The sequence below is a fragment of the Saccopteryx leptura genome, chromosome 3, assembly GCF_036850995.1.
Source record: "Saccopteryx leptura isolate mSacLep1 chromosome 3, mSacLep1_pri_phased_curated, whole genome shotgun sequence".
Taxonomy (NCBI): domain Eukaryota; kingdom Metazoa; phylum Chordata; class Mammalia; order Chiroptera; family Emballonuridae; genus Saccopteryx; species Saccopteryx leptura.
Window position 1 is genome coordinate 336,768,438 of NC_089505.1, and position 14,302 is coordinate 336,782,739.

The 14,302-nt window shown below is 40.5% G+C and overlaps 1 protein-coding gene across 1 annotated transcript; it reads right to left on the minus strand.

The window, feature by feature from the left end:
* Positions 1–2,374: 2,374 nt before the first annotated feature.
* On the minus strand, positions 2,375–13,486 carry COX6C (cytochrome c oxidase subunit 6C). The gene is made up of 4 exons (XM_066379215.1): positions 13,344–13,486; positions 11,870–11,998; positions 9,986–10,114; positions 2,375–2,499 (listed from the first exon to the last, which is right to left on the minus strand). The coding sequence occupies exons 2-3, from the start codon at positions 11,981–11,983 to the stop codon at positions 10,001–10,003; spliced, it is 228 nt and encodes a 75-aa protein (XP_066235312.1). The 5' UTR covers positions 11,984–11,998; positions 13,344–13,486; the 3' UTR covers positions 2,375–2,499; positions 9,986–10,000.
* Positions 13,487–14,302: the final 816 nt, after the last annotated feature.

The window sequence follows — 14,302 nt, forward strand, 5'->3', positions numbered from 1 at the left end:
GATTTCTCTCAAAAAATAAAAAAAAAAACCCACTCAGCTCTAACGTAAAAAATGTGGTCAGGTCTTAGAATGGAAACATTAAAACTTCAGTTCTAATGTCACTTGATTTTAGGCTGAGACACTGTCTTTGCCGAATGCCCTCATCTGTAGACATTCGAAGGTTTTAAATGAAATTAAATGTTTAGGATTTTATTGTTTAACTTGTTACTTATATGTGGTGCCATTCTTTAAGTGAGAGCTGCTGTGTGTATTCCTACTTGAAAGTCTTCATTTTACTGAAATTTACCAAACAGTCTGATGCCTGTGCAGGATATCCTGGAAAATGTTTTCCCAGTTTGTTTTACTAGTCAGCTTAGAGTAAATCTTTTGTGTCTACCCATGAAAACAGACCCAGAGTGCTCAAGTGAGTCTCTTTAGTTTCATAAAACACATTACACTAGGAACGTTACCTTGAGGAAAGGGTTTAGCAGAAGGATTCATATCATCTTGGCATACTGGAGGGGGAGTCAAGAACCCCCATAACCTTAACAGTGAACCAGACCAAATAATTTATTTTGCTGAATTGACTTATTTTACATTTAATGACAGAATTGGCTCAAGATCATGGGTCACTAGATATCCTTTTAATATTTAGTCAAGATCAAGACTCCGATGAAACACATTTTTATTGAATACATCTAAGCTCAGGCCTACAATCTATTCTCTACAATTGTGAAACACTAAAACAATCCAATTTCAAATGTCCACTGATCTTTTGATCTTTACCTGAAGGCTCGCATGGTATGGGGCATAAGAAGTCACTGTGTAGTTGTTTCTGGAAAGCAATGCAGTTAAGGGACAATTCAGGCTATGAAAAAAATGGTTCCTCTAACTAGTTGTATCATACTCATTTAGGAAAGTGACAATTTTGTCAACCTCAGGAGTAACTACTTTTTAAGAATGTAAATATGCATTAATTCTTTTATCTTTTATGATAATTTTACATACCACTTCTAAGAATTGTTATATAAAGTTGTTTAAAATAAAAGAAATCCTTGAATTAATGACCATATCTAAATGTGTACTGATACCTGAGTATCATTCAACTCGCATTAAGACTCAAGAAGCACTGGCTGGTTTGCTCAGTGGCAGAGCACTAGCCCAGCATGTGGATGTCCTGGGTTCAATTCCCGGTCCTCAGGGCACACAGGAGAAGCATCCATCTGCTTCTCTACCCCTCCACATCTTGCTTCTTTCTCTCTTCCCCTCCTGCAGCCATGGCTCAACTGGAATGAGTTGGCCCAAGACACTGAGGATGGCTCCATGGCCTCCACCTCAGGTGCTAAGAAGAGCTCAGTTGTGGAGCAATGGATCAACGCCCCCTAGTGGGCTTGCCGAGTGGATCCCAGTTGGGGTGCATGCGGGCGTCTCTGCCTCCCTTCCTCTCAGTGAAAAAAGAAAAATAAAAAAGACAAGAATTTTGAGTTAAAAAAAAAAGTTCATCATAAAAAGACAATCCATTAAATAAATTAGCTTCGGATAAAATAAATTTGATTTTTAAAGTTTTCTGTGGTATCACTTTTACCACAACAAAAATAAATAAATAAAGGAGAAAGGCCCTAAGACCTCCTCTGAAAACTTAGCACAATCACTAGCAGGCACTACTCAGCTCCACTTGGTAAGTAACAGGACCAGGTATGTTCCACATTGCATTACATGTTGTTGTATCTGTCCGGTACTTGATCTGGTAGGGCTACCAAACAGGGATACTAAAGCCCAAGAACATGCTCTATTGGAAAGATGGTCCTTGTCTCTTCCAAGAGCCCACAGCATAACAGTCATGTGGACTCATGTTGACCCCCCTTACATCAGTGATCCAGAACGAAGAAACTGAAACATTAGAGTAATAAAAAGGTCCTAAAATAATGCAATTTTCAAACTGAAATTAAGTTATCTTCATAAGGTTCATAAAGTTACAATCCCTAACCAATTCTGCTGCCAGTCCCCAATATCACATCATTAAGAATAAATGAGCAGCCCTGGCCAGTGGCTCAGTGCACAGAGTGTTGACACAGTGTATGGATGTCCAGGGTTCAATTCCCAGTCAGAGCACACAAGAGAAGTGACCATCTGCTTCTCTTCTCCCTCTCCCCATTTTCTCCCTCTTCCCTTCCCACAGCCAGTGGCTTGACTGGTTTGTTTGTGGCCCGGGGTGCTGAGGATAGCTCCATTAAATGGCACATCAGCCTCAGGTGCTAAAAAATAGCTCTGTACTTCAGCATCAGCCACAGATGGGGTTGCCAGGTAGATCCCGGTCAGGGCACATACAGGAGTCTGTCTCACTATTTCACCTGAAGTAAAATAAAAAATAAAGAATAAATGAGCAGACTTACTGTCCAGAGAATTTCTTAATTGTTTATTTATCAAGAGACGTTACTCCTTAGCTCAAATTATTTATTTTTCATAGTTCAGGAACACATGTCAGCAACAAACTTCCATGGAATTCAACCCAAAGAAATTCTGTGGAGAAAAACACAGTAAGTAGCTAAGTTAATTAAAAGCATTCTCAATATCTCACCACCCTCGAGATCACCTGAGGTCTGTTCCTGCTAGTAGCCCACACTTCACTCACTCACCCTTGGCCCAAGAGAAGCCCAGTTCAGCCTACCTGGGCTCCAGGTCCAGTCTCCACCAAGCTCCCTGGCAGCCTCTTCTCCATTTTAGGCATTGCTACCCCTTACTCTGGCTTTTTGCTTTCACTTTCCAATTATGTTTTCTCTTCTCTCTTAAGCCCCACCCCCATACTCTTAAAAGCAGCAACTGTTCTAAACAATTTCTACTGTGTCTCCAAAATCTGTTTTTATTTTTCTTATTGGCTTATAAACACAATCAACTTCTTATAAAAAAAGGTAAAAATCTAACATTCAGAAGCACTCTTTTAATATCTGACCATGAAATGCATCCCCACTGTGGGAAATGTGAAAATTTCAATTACAAGAAAACAGCAATATTAAGGTTCCACACAGAACATTAGTCTTTTCTTGACCTTTTTACTTTTAGTCTTTATTTCTGTGCATTTAATAGACTTAACATTCTTAATTTTCTATCATAAAATAATCACTTATTACTTTATGAATTATAATTTTAATGGACCTAATACATATGGTATGAAAAAAGCTAATTCCTCATCAGTTTTCGAACAATTGGAAATAAAGTTCTTTGTATTATACTTTGTCTAAGTAATTTTATGGCTAAATAGTGCACGCATCTATCAGTACTTCAGATACTCAAGCTAAACCACTACAGAAATGGATTATAGAGCTGAATCTTAGGCAAAATTAACTTATTCAAAATTATCCTTGAATCTTTCAGAAAACTGATCTAAGTCCAACACAGTAGGGGTACCCCAGACCCTGGGAAAGCTATATATGGAATTTGGAATGCTCATTCAGGTAGTCTGCCTGAAACAAAGGCACACTCATTCTCTTTGTCACATCAAACTCACACTGGGGTGACTGAGTCTCTACTTATATTGTTATTATTGAGCTTCTTCAATAAAAAATACCTGAATGATAAGATCCCTGAGTATGAAAAGCTTCATCAGGAACTTGACACAGGCTTTCACACCAATTTAGCAGAAGACCTTTCATCAGCACACAATCTCTTCAGCCCTTTTCTAGACATAAAACCTTAATTCACACTGTCCATGATGAATCAGCACTTTGTGGATATGACAGACCAAACCAAAATCTATGGGAAGCCACCAAGTCACTTACGGACACACAACTAACATTTTTTTAAAACACTCCTAAAAGTGTGATTTTTCTAATGCCAATCTAGCAATTAATAGCAGCATTACATGTGAAATAATTCTGAAACTAAGTCAACAAGATGGTGGGCTATGAAGCTCCAGACTCCCACTCCCCCACCAAAAAAGCATCAACACATGGACCAAAGTGTCCTTGAGGGAACGCTAGAAACCAGTTATGAAGCTAATGCAATTAAAAAAAAAGCCACTCTCACCTGACCAGGCAGTGGCACACTGGATAGCGTGCATTGGCCTGGGATGCTGAGGACCCAGGTTCAAAACCCCAAGGCTACCGGCTTGAGCACGGGCTCATCCAGCTTGAGCATGGGATCATGGACATGACCCCTTGGTCACTGGCTTGAGCCCAAAGGTTACTGACTCAGCTGGAGCTCCCCGGTCAAGGCACATATGAGAAAGCAATCAGTGAACTAAGGTGTCACAATTATGAGCTGATGCTTCTCTCTCTCCCTTGTCTGTCCTTGTCTGTCTCTCTTATTAAAAAAAAAGAACAAGGCACTCTAAATAGCAGAAAATTTCATGAACTACCTCAACCCTTCTACCTCAGCACATCAGAATGGTCAGAAGGAACATAACCAATTCTTGGCTTCTCCCTCAGGACAGAAGGAGAAGTGGAACTTGCTTGCAACATTCCGGCTTGTTTTAGGGATTCTCTTCTCTCTTGCCTATCTCAGAGCACTGATGGAAATGGTGACATAGTTTAGCTATCACAGTTTAGCAGTGATGATCTCACAACAGGAGAGCTACAGAGAGATTGCAGACCCATGGGCACAACAGAGCAAGAGATTATGGTTGAGGAACACAAAAGAACAGCTAAGGCTACATAGAGAAGCAGGGATGAGAATCGTAGGGATTCTCAAAAGCAACTGAGTATTCATGGGAACTAGAACAAAAGCATCAGCAAAGGCCCAGGGAAGACATGTCCCCAGAAAAAGTTTGAGATGACCCTAAGCCTTTATGCCAGGCTAAGATCTTCTGTTGCATGGAGCAAATCCACAAACAATGGGAGAGGTGGCTGTTTAATCAATGCTTAAATTTCAACACAATATGACAAGATATAAAAGAGAAACATGGCCCAAAGGAATAAAATAAATCTCCAGAAACCAACATTGAAAAAAACATCTCTGACTGACTTGACAAAGACTTGAAAACTTCTTAAATATGCTCAGTGAGCTCATGAGCCAAAGGGGAATAAACAAAGTCAGGAAAACAACAGATGAACAAAATAAGACTATCAACAAACAAATTATTTTAAAAACTAAAAACTGTACAGAGAAATACAGTAAATGAATTGAGAAATTCACTAGAGGGATTCAACAAGAGACTCAAAGAATATTCAACAAACATGAAAAAGTTCATTTGAATTACTATATCTTAGAAGCAAAAAAAAAAAGTAAACGAGAGCCTTAAGGATTTATGGGACACCACCGAAAGACCAATGATGCAGAGAGCTTACTTGAAGAAACAATGACTCAAATTCCTTAAATTTGAAGAAACAGACAAAAATACAAGAAGTTACTTGGAAGTAGGATGAAGCCAAAGAGATCCATACAAAAAACATAAACTATCAAAAACTAAAGACAATGAATCTTGAAAGGAACCAAGTGAAAAATGACAACCTACAAGAGAGCCTCTGTAAAATACTCAGTGAAGTCCTCAGCATGCACCTGCGGTTCGAAGGGTGTCAGACAATACTGCTCAAGGGTAAGTTCTTTACTACTAGGCCTGCAATAGGAGCTGCAAGTTGAAATGGGGCCTGCATGTTGAAATAAAAGTACACAAGACAGTAAATGAAAGCCATGAGAAAATGAAGATCTCTGGCAAAGTAAATATATAGAAGCCAGTATTGTTATAATTTTTTTTATAATTCTACTTTTAATTTTGTAGCATTTAAGACAAAAGAATAAAAAATCTGTTAATGGGCACACAATATACAAATTTGTGACAATAAAGAGCAGAGTTATAAAAGTAACATTTTTTTATGTGATTGAAGTTAATCAGTTTGAAAGACTATTAATTTTAGCATGTTTCCTACAGACACGTGTTTTGAAAGTGAAAGGATGGGAAAAAATATTCCATGCAAATATTAAGAGAGCAATGATGGCTACACTACTCTCAGGCAAAATAGACTAATTCAAAAAATATTACAAGAGACAAAGAAGGCATTGTATAAAAATAAAAGGGTCAATTCACCGAGCGAGCAATTAAAAATATGTACATGCTAAGATCAGAGCTTCCAAATACATGAAGCAAACACAGGATTGAAATCAGAAATACACAGCTCTACCATAATAGCAGGCAATTTCAATACCACACTTTTTCAGTAATGGCTGGAAGAACCAGACAGAACAATCATTAAGAAAACAGAGGAGTTGAAAAAAAACAAAACAAAACACAAAAAACAAAAAAACCCAGAGGACTTGAATATTATATATACCAACTGGACCTGACAGACACAGAACATTCTACCCCCAAACTAAGAACACAAAATTCAAATGCATAGGGCACATTCCTCAGGGAAGACCCCTGGTCGACAAACTGTGGCTCGTAAGCTGCATGCAGCTCTTTGGCCCCTTGAGTGTGGCTCTTCCACAAAATACTATGTAAGGCGCTATCTCGATAAGGAATGTACCTATCTATATAGTTTTTAAGTTTTAAAAACTTGGCTTTCAAAAGAAATTTCCATCACTGTACTGTTGATATTTGGCTCTGTTAACTAATGAGTTTGCCGACCACTGGGGTTGACCATGTTAAACCATAAAAAAAGACTTTAGTTTTTTTTTTTTTGTATTTTTCTGAAGTGAGAAGCAGGGGGGAGACAGACTCCCACATGCTCCCAATCAGAATCCACCTGGCATGCCCACTAGGGGGCAATGCTCGGCCCATCTGGCATGTTGCTCCATTGCAACCAGAGCCATTCTAGAGCCTGAGGTGGAGGCCATGGAGTCATCCTCAGTGCCTGGGCCAACTTTGCTCCAATGGAGCCTTGGCTGGAGGGGAAAAGAGAGACAGAGAGGAAGGAGAGGGGGAAGTGTGGAGAAGCAGATGGGTGCTTCTCCTGTGTACCCTGGCTGGGAACTGAACTCAGAACTTCCACATGCCAGGCCAATGGGTCTACCACTGAGCCAACTGGCCAGGGCCAAGACCTAACAGATTTTAAAAGATTGAAATCATACCAAGTATCTTTTCTAATCACAACGGAAAACTCAAATAACTGCCTGACCTGTGGTGGTGCAGTGGATAAAGCCTTGACCTGTTAAACTGAGGTAGCAAGTTCAAAACCCTAGGTTTGCCTGGTCAAGGCACATATGGGAGTTGATGCTTCCTGCTCCTCCCCCTTGTGTCTTCTCTCTCTCTCTCTCTCTCTCTCTCTCTCTCTCTCTCTTTCTCTCTCTCCTCTCTCAGATAAATAAAATCTTAAAAAAAAAACTCAAATCACTAAAAACAAAAATGAAAGAACATTACAAATATTTTACAGAAAAAAGGACTTTAAAATACTACAGCCATACTGTCAGGAAGTTAAATAATCTATATGATGTGGATTCCTACAAACACAAAACCTCCCAAGAAATGAATCAGGCAAAGATAATATAAACAGACTTACAACTGGTAAGAAAACTGAATCTAATCAAAAACCTCCCAAAGAAAATCCCAGGATCAAATAATTTCAAAGGTGAATTCTACCAAACATTTAAAGAATTAACACCAATCCTCAAGACCTTTCAAAATATTGAAGAGGGAACACTTCCAAATTCATTCTATGTATTGTATACTTTTATTTTCAATATATCTTTATTTTCTGTATATTAAGATACTTCGACATATTTCTGAATGGGGGGAGAGACTGCCCCTACCATATTTTCCTGAAGCTCTATCTCCTTTTGTGGCCACATTTCACTGATCATCTCATACAAAACATTCTATAAGGCCAGCATTATCCTGATACCAAAACCAGACTACAAAGAAAACTGTAGAACAATATCCCTGATGAATATGGATGCAAAAATCCTTATCAAATACTAGCAAACAGAATTCAACAGCTCATTGTAAGAATTATACACCATGACCAAGTGGGATTTCCTCCTGGTCAACATAAAAAGTGTTGACTGAAGATGAGTCAACATACAAAATTCAATCAATATAATACACTGCAGAGATGATGGACAAAAACAACATGATCATCTTAACTGGTACAGAAAAACCATTTGAAAAAATGCAATACCTTTCCAATATAACAACACTCAACAAATCAGTAACCAAAGGAAACTAGGTCAACGTAAAGTTCGTATCATAAAGAAGACAAGGATGGACACTCTTACAACTTCTATCCAACATAGTATTGAAAGTCCTAGCCAGAACAATAATGCAAGAAAAAGATTCAATTTAGAAAAGAAGTAAACTACCTGGTTGAAGATTACCTGATATTATATAGAGAAAATCCTAGATTCCACACAAATACTCAAAAAAGTTGCAGGATATAAAAATCAACCACAATTAGTTGATTCTGCTCACTAGCAATAAATAATCAGAAAAGAAAATTACAATAGCATCAAAAAGAATAAAATTCTTAGAAATAAACTTAACCACAGAGGCAAATGACTTGTCATACTACACAACATTGAAAGAAATTAAAGACACAAATGGAAAGCTGCTGTACTCATGAACTGGAATACCTATAATTATTGAGATGTCCATATTATCCAAAGTAATCTACATATATAATGTAATCCCTGCTTAATCCCAATGAAATTTTTGCAGAAACAGAAAAATCAATCCTAAAATTCACAAGGACTTTCAAGGTACCCTGAACAGCCAAGCCAATGATAAAAGAGAAGACCAAGTTGGAGACTAACATTTTCTGATTTCAAAACTTATTGTAAAGCTACAGTAATCAAAATAGCATAGTATGGCCATAAAGACAAATATAAACCAATGCAATAAGCTAAAACCCAAAAATAAACCCTAATAAGTACAGTAAAAAATTACCCACAAAAGCCCTGGCCAGGTCTCAGTTGGTTAGAACATGATCCCAGTACACCAAGGATGCAGGCTTGACCCCCAGTCAGAGCACATAGAAGAATCAATCAATAAGTGCTTAAGTAAGTGGAAAAACAAACCAATGTTTTTTCTCTCTCTAAAAATAAAAAATAAAAATAAATCAAATTAAAAATGGACAAAGAACTTCAATAGACATTTCTCCAGAGAACATAAATTGCCAATAAGCATAATAAAAGATGTTCAAAATCAAATAGAAAACAAGTTTATCAAGGATATGGAGAACTGGAACCCTTTAACACTATTGATAATATGTAATATGGTCCAGCCACTATTTAAAATATGACAGATCCTTAAAAAATTAAAACTAGAACTACCATATGATCCAGCAATTCCACTTCTGCATATTTACTCAACAATACAGTATTTAAAGCAGGGATATTTACAAACATCATACCAGCATAATTCACAATAATCAAAAAATGGAAGCAACTCGCCTGACCAGGCGATGGCACAGTGGATGGAGCGATGGACTGGGATGCCGAGGACCCAGGTTCGAGACCCTGAGGTCGCCGGCTTGGACCCAAGGTCGCTGGCTCCAGCAAGGGGTTACTCGGTCTGCTGAACGCCCACCGTCAAGGCACGTATGGGAAAGCAGTCAATGAACAACTAAGGTGTTGCAATGAGCAATGAAACACTAATGATTGACGCTTCTCATCTCTCCGTTCCTGTCTGTCTGTCCCTGTCTATCCCTCTCTCTGACTCTGTCTCTGTAAAACAAACAAACAAACAAACAAACAAAAAAATGGAAGCAACTCAAGTGTCTGTTGATAAATAACAAAATGTAGTATATATATAAAATATAACATTTAGCCTTAAAAAGGAAACTGAAATATGCTATAACAGATGAACCTTAAGGACATGACATTAAGTGAGATAAACCAGTCACAAAAAGGCAAATACCCTAACAATGTTGAATGGTGACTGCCAAGAATAGGAGGAAATGGAGAGTTGTTTAACTGGGTAGTTTCAGTTTTTACAAGATGAGTTCCAGCGATTGGTTGTACAACAACGCGCATGTGCTTAACAATACTGAACTATACATTTAAACATATTTAAGATGGTAAGTTTTATGTGTTTTGAACCATAATTTATAGTTTTTAAATGGTAACTTAATCATATTACCTTTACATTCCAAGATCACTTTGTACTCTGAAAGATACCAGCCTTCCTCATTTCCTCAAAATCTTTCATGGAATCATAATTTCTGTAGAAATCTGCGTATGCCTTCTTTCTTGGCTCAGCCACACCAAACTAAAAAACAGCATAACCCATTATGGCTTATTTTTTAGGTTAAAAACTTATCATAGAAAGACAACATAAATCTCAATATGTTTGTGTCCACCTCTAACTTGAACCCTGTATTCCCTAAGACAAAGGGTAGAGGCATTGACACAGGCTGGTCAAGAGAAAGAAGGCTCAGGAAAACACTCAGCAAGAAAGGCCCTCCTTGCCTCTGGAGTTGTTACTGATTGTTGGAGTCTGTGTTGGGGAGAGGGGAGGGAGGAGACTGGCAGGAGCCGAAGGAAGATATCCAGAAATCTAAAAGGTTGCACAACATTGTGGATGTATGTAATACCACTGAACCCTATAGTTAAAGATACAACAAAATCTACAGAAGGCAAAGCATTAAAATGCAATTCTCTGACAGCAATTCTTTTTTTTTTACTCATTAATTTTTCTTTGATGGTAACAATTCTTGAAGGTACTGTGTTGGGCAAATAAGTTTGTAAAATGTGATTTTTATGTTTGCTCACTTATTAAAAATGGTGCTGCCCACGTGAAACTGCTAATTACCTTCCTGCTTGGGAAGGGGCTTTGTTGTGCTAATGTTGCTGGAGGAGGGGTCTCTGTGGGCCCAGGTAGTTTTTAGAAGGAGGAGGAAGGAGGAGAAGAAGGAAGCCAAGATGGCAGGGTGCTGAGGAAGAAGCCAGATGGAAGGGAAGGAGAGAGAAGCCAGTTTTGCAGAGGAAGAAGCCATGTTGGCAGATGGGGAACAGAGGTGGCTGAGACTGGTGGGGGGTCTTCGATTCTAGGAAAACCCAGATGTCAGGAGCTTTGTGAGCTCTGAATGAGTGGGTTTTGGAGCCCTGTGTGTTTTTACTCACCTGCCGGGTGTGAGGCTAGAATAAAGGAATGGTCCACCAGTTTTTGGCTCCGTAGTTTCTTTACCATCTGCCCGAATCTAATGTGAACCTGCATGTGAATGGCCGCAACAGCGGCCACAACTACTGGGCCTACATACTGTCAAAAAGAAAAGCCACAGGCCCAAAATGGCACTTGTACTAAAAGCCCATGATACCAAACCTAGACCTGACCTGACGTAGCGGCTGTTTCAAGCTCTCCCAGAAACAATCCTAATTAACCAGGCTGTAATTTCCTGGTCAAGCACCAGCAAGGTCATCAGTCCCATAGGCCCTCTCCATCCCTCTCAGAGAGAGGCAATCTGCGTGATAAAAAAAACCTTGCCATTCCCTTCCCCACCAAAAAAAAAAGTTCTGATCTAAAAATAATCTTTTGTTGTTATTAGCTTCCACAATTATAACCTATATGTGAATTGTGTCTTCCAAAATTCATGTTGGAGATAAGGTCTTTAATGAGGTAATTAAATTAAGTTCTTTAAGGTGGATGCTAATCCAGTAAGCTTGGTGTCCTTGTAAGAGAAAATCTGGAAGACAAAACAGCAATCTACAAGCCAAGGAGAGGCCTCAGAAAAAATCAATCCTGTAGCCACTTTGGATTTCTAGCTTCCAGAACAGAAAATAAAATTTCTGTTATTTAAGCCACACAGCTTATGATAATTATGGAAGCCCTAGCAAATTAATACAGCTTCATGACAGGCGACCTGGGGAATGAGGTACCTCCCTATAACATGTGGTGAGGAGGACGAGTCAGAGGAAGCAGCACATTAACGTTTCTTTAAAAGACTGTAAATTGCTTATGAAAATAAAATTATTTAAAACACATTTGCAACCATATAAGCACAAAGTGAAAATCAGACATACATACCTTATAGAAAGTTGCCACCCCCAGGGATACAATGATGGCTCCAACAAGATGCATTCGCAGCCGCTTGGCCAAAAGGCCACGCATCTGAGGCTTTGTCAAAGCACTGGAAGACATGGTCGTTATATTCTCCTTGGTAGACAAAATAAATTTTAAAAAATTATTAGAACATAAGGTATACAAAGAATTCTTATGCAAAATGCACTTTAGTACCTAGAGAGGCACAGGATGGACAGTAGGACTGAGTCCTCCCACAAAGCTGTGTGACAGCTTGGGTGTGTGTGGGGGGAACAAACTCTCCTCTACCCTTAGGGATGTTCTGGCTGACCTAACAATCAAGCAGACATGAGACAGATTTCCAAGAGAAATATAACTGTACTTGATGTGTACATACGTATGGGAACCTCACGTGCAGGGCTGGTTCAGAGAAAGGGGATCTAGGGGTGAGGCATCCTGAGCATGGGATGATAACAAGTCTTGGGGACCTCGGTTGGGTCAGAGCAGGGTAATAACAGATGTTTAGTAAAAAGTTTCCCAGCCAAAAACAGGGGTCAAAAAGAGATTATGGACGATAACCTCTTATTCCGGGAAAGGCCCCTAATTCAAGTTCTTCTAAGTAGTTAAGTGGAGGAGGTAGATTTAAGCTCAAACAGTCGCCACACCCCAGGCACATCTTGGGTGACTTGAAGTCCCACACCTGCTTCCCCTCCGCTCCCCCCACGGGCTGCAGACCACCCTAAGATCACTGCAGCACAACAGTATACAAGCTAATGCTACAAACAAGAATCTCCCACAACTACAGGAAAGATAAGCGGTGGCTCTAGAATGAGAAGTGCAGACACATTTATAGCACTGCCTCTCCCATAAACTTACTATAGACATATTCAATCCTCCAGACAACCCGATGGAACAAGTTATTACTCCCACTTGACTGATGAGAAGAAACTCGGCGCACGAAGCGACTACAGCTCGGGCTGGAGATCGGCAGCTGCCTCGTGGGCCCGACGCCGGAGCTCCGAGGCGGTGGGCGCGGGCGGGAGGCTGCGGGGGGCCGGCACGGAGACCGCGCGGCGACCCCCCACCAACGCGGCCACGCGGCGGACGCCCGGGGACAGGCACTGCCCTCACGGCCCCTGACGGCTGGACAACGACGGCGAACGCACTAGGGCCAGACAGGCCAAATGACCTAACCAAGGTCACAACGACGGAGACGAACAACACAGCGGCCCCGGGGGCGGCCCCGCCGCCACCGAAGCCCCGCTGCTTCCTCGAGGCCCCGGCGCGCCCCGCGGGCCGCCCGCCGCCCTCCAGAGACTGCGGCGGGGGTCGCGCAGGGGTCGACGCGGCCGAGAGGTCCGAGGTTCCCCGACAGCCGACATTCTGAGTCACGGCTCAAATCCAAGGCAAACCGAGAGCAAGCAGCGGGAGGCGGCAGTTACTGGAACCGAACGAGGGACACAAAACCGACACGACTCACCTCCACACCAACGTCCTTCCCGGTGAAGAAACGGACTACGGCTCCAGCAGCGCGCAGGCGCACAGATAGGAGCGGCGAAGCCCTTGGCGACGGTGACCGAAAGAGTTCAAAAGACCTGTGGCGCGCCTCCTGCCGCTCGTTGCTGAAGTTTACTTGTATGATTTTCACTTTAGGAAATGACTTTGTGAGTCGGTTTCCTTAATAAATTGGTATTAATCCTACTGATACAGAGTTGATATGAACTTGTTAAAAAATCGCGAGATATTTAATATGTAAATTTTTTTTAAATGTATAGATAGGCGCAAATCATCCTGGGCCCATAGGTTACCCGAACCATGTACACAAACCAATATTTTCATTATTATAACTACCCTTAGGTGAATAACATTTTGGTTTGGGTAACGGGTAACTAGGACAGCCAAGTAATAGGAGCTCAGAGCCTATCAGATGAGACAAGCATAAACAGATTAATATCCATTCCAAGCGACTGTGGAAGCAGTTGCCTGCCTGGTAGAGCTGAGCAAGTTTTGATGAAAGTATTTGTGTGGGGCTTTAAGTAAAACCCAAGTGTTTTAGATTTTTTTGATTTAGTTATTTTTGGAGAGAGGAGAGAAACAGAGAGAGAGAGAGAGAGAGAGAGAGAGAGAGAGAAAGGGGGAACAGGAAGCATCAACTCCCATATGTACCTTGACCAGGCAAGCCATTGTTTTTGAACCAGCAACCTCAGCATTCCAGGTTGATGCTTTATCCACTGCGCCACCACAGGTCAGGCCTAAAACTCAAGTGTTTTAAAGGAAGGCAACTGGAATTAAAGGTGGTGTGAAAGGGCAAGGTTCTTATGCTTTAGGAGTGGGAGAGTTGGTTGTTATTCAAATAACTTGATTTGTAGGGCTTTATTTAAATCAACTCAGCAAGCACTGTGGAAGATACACTGGGACACAGAAAATAACATAGTGTTG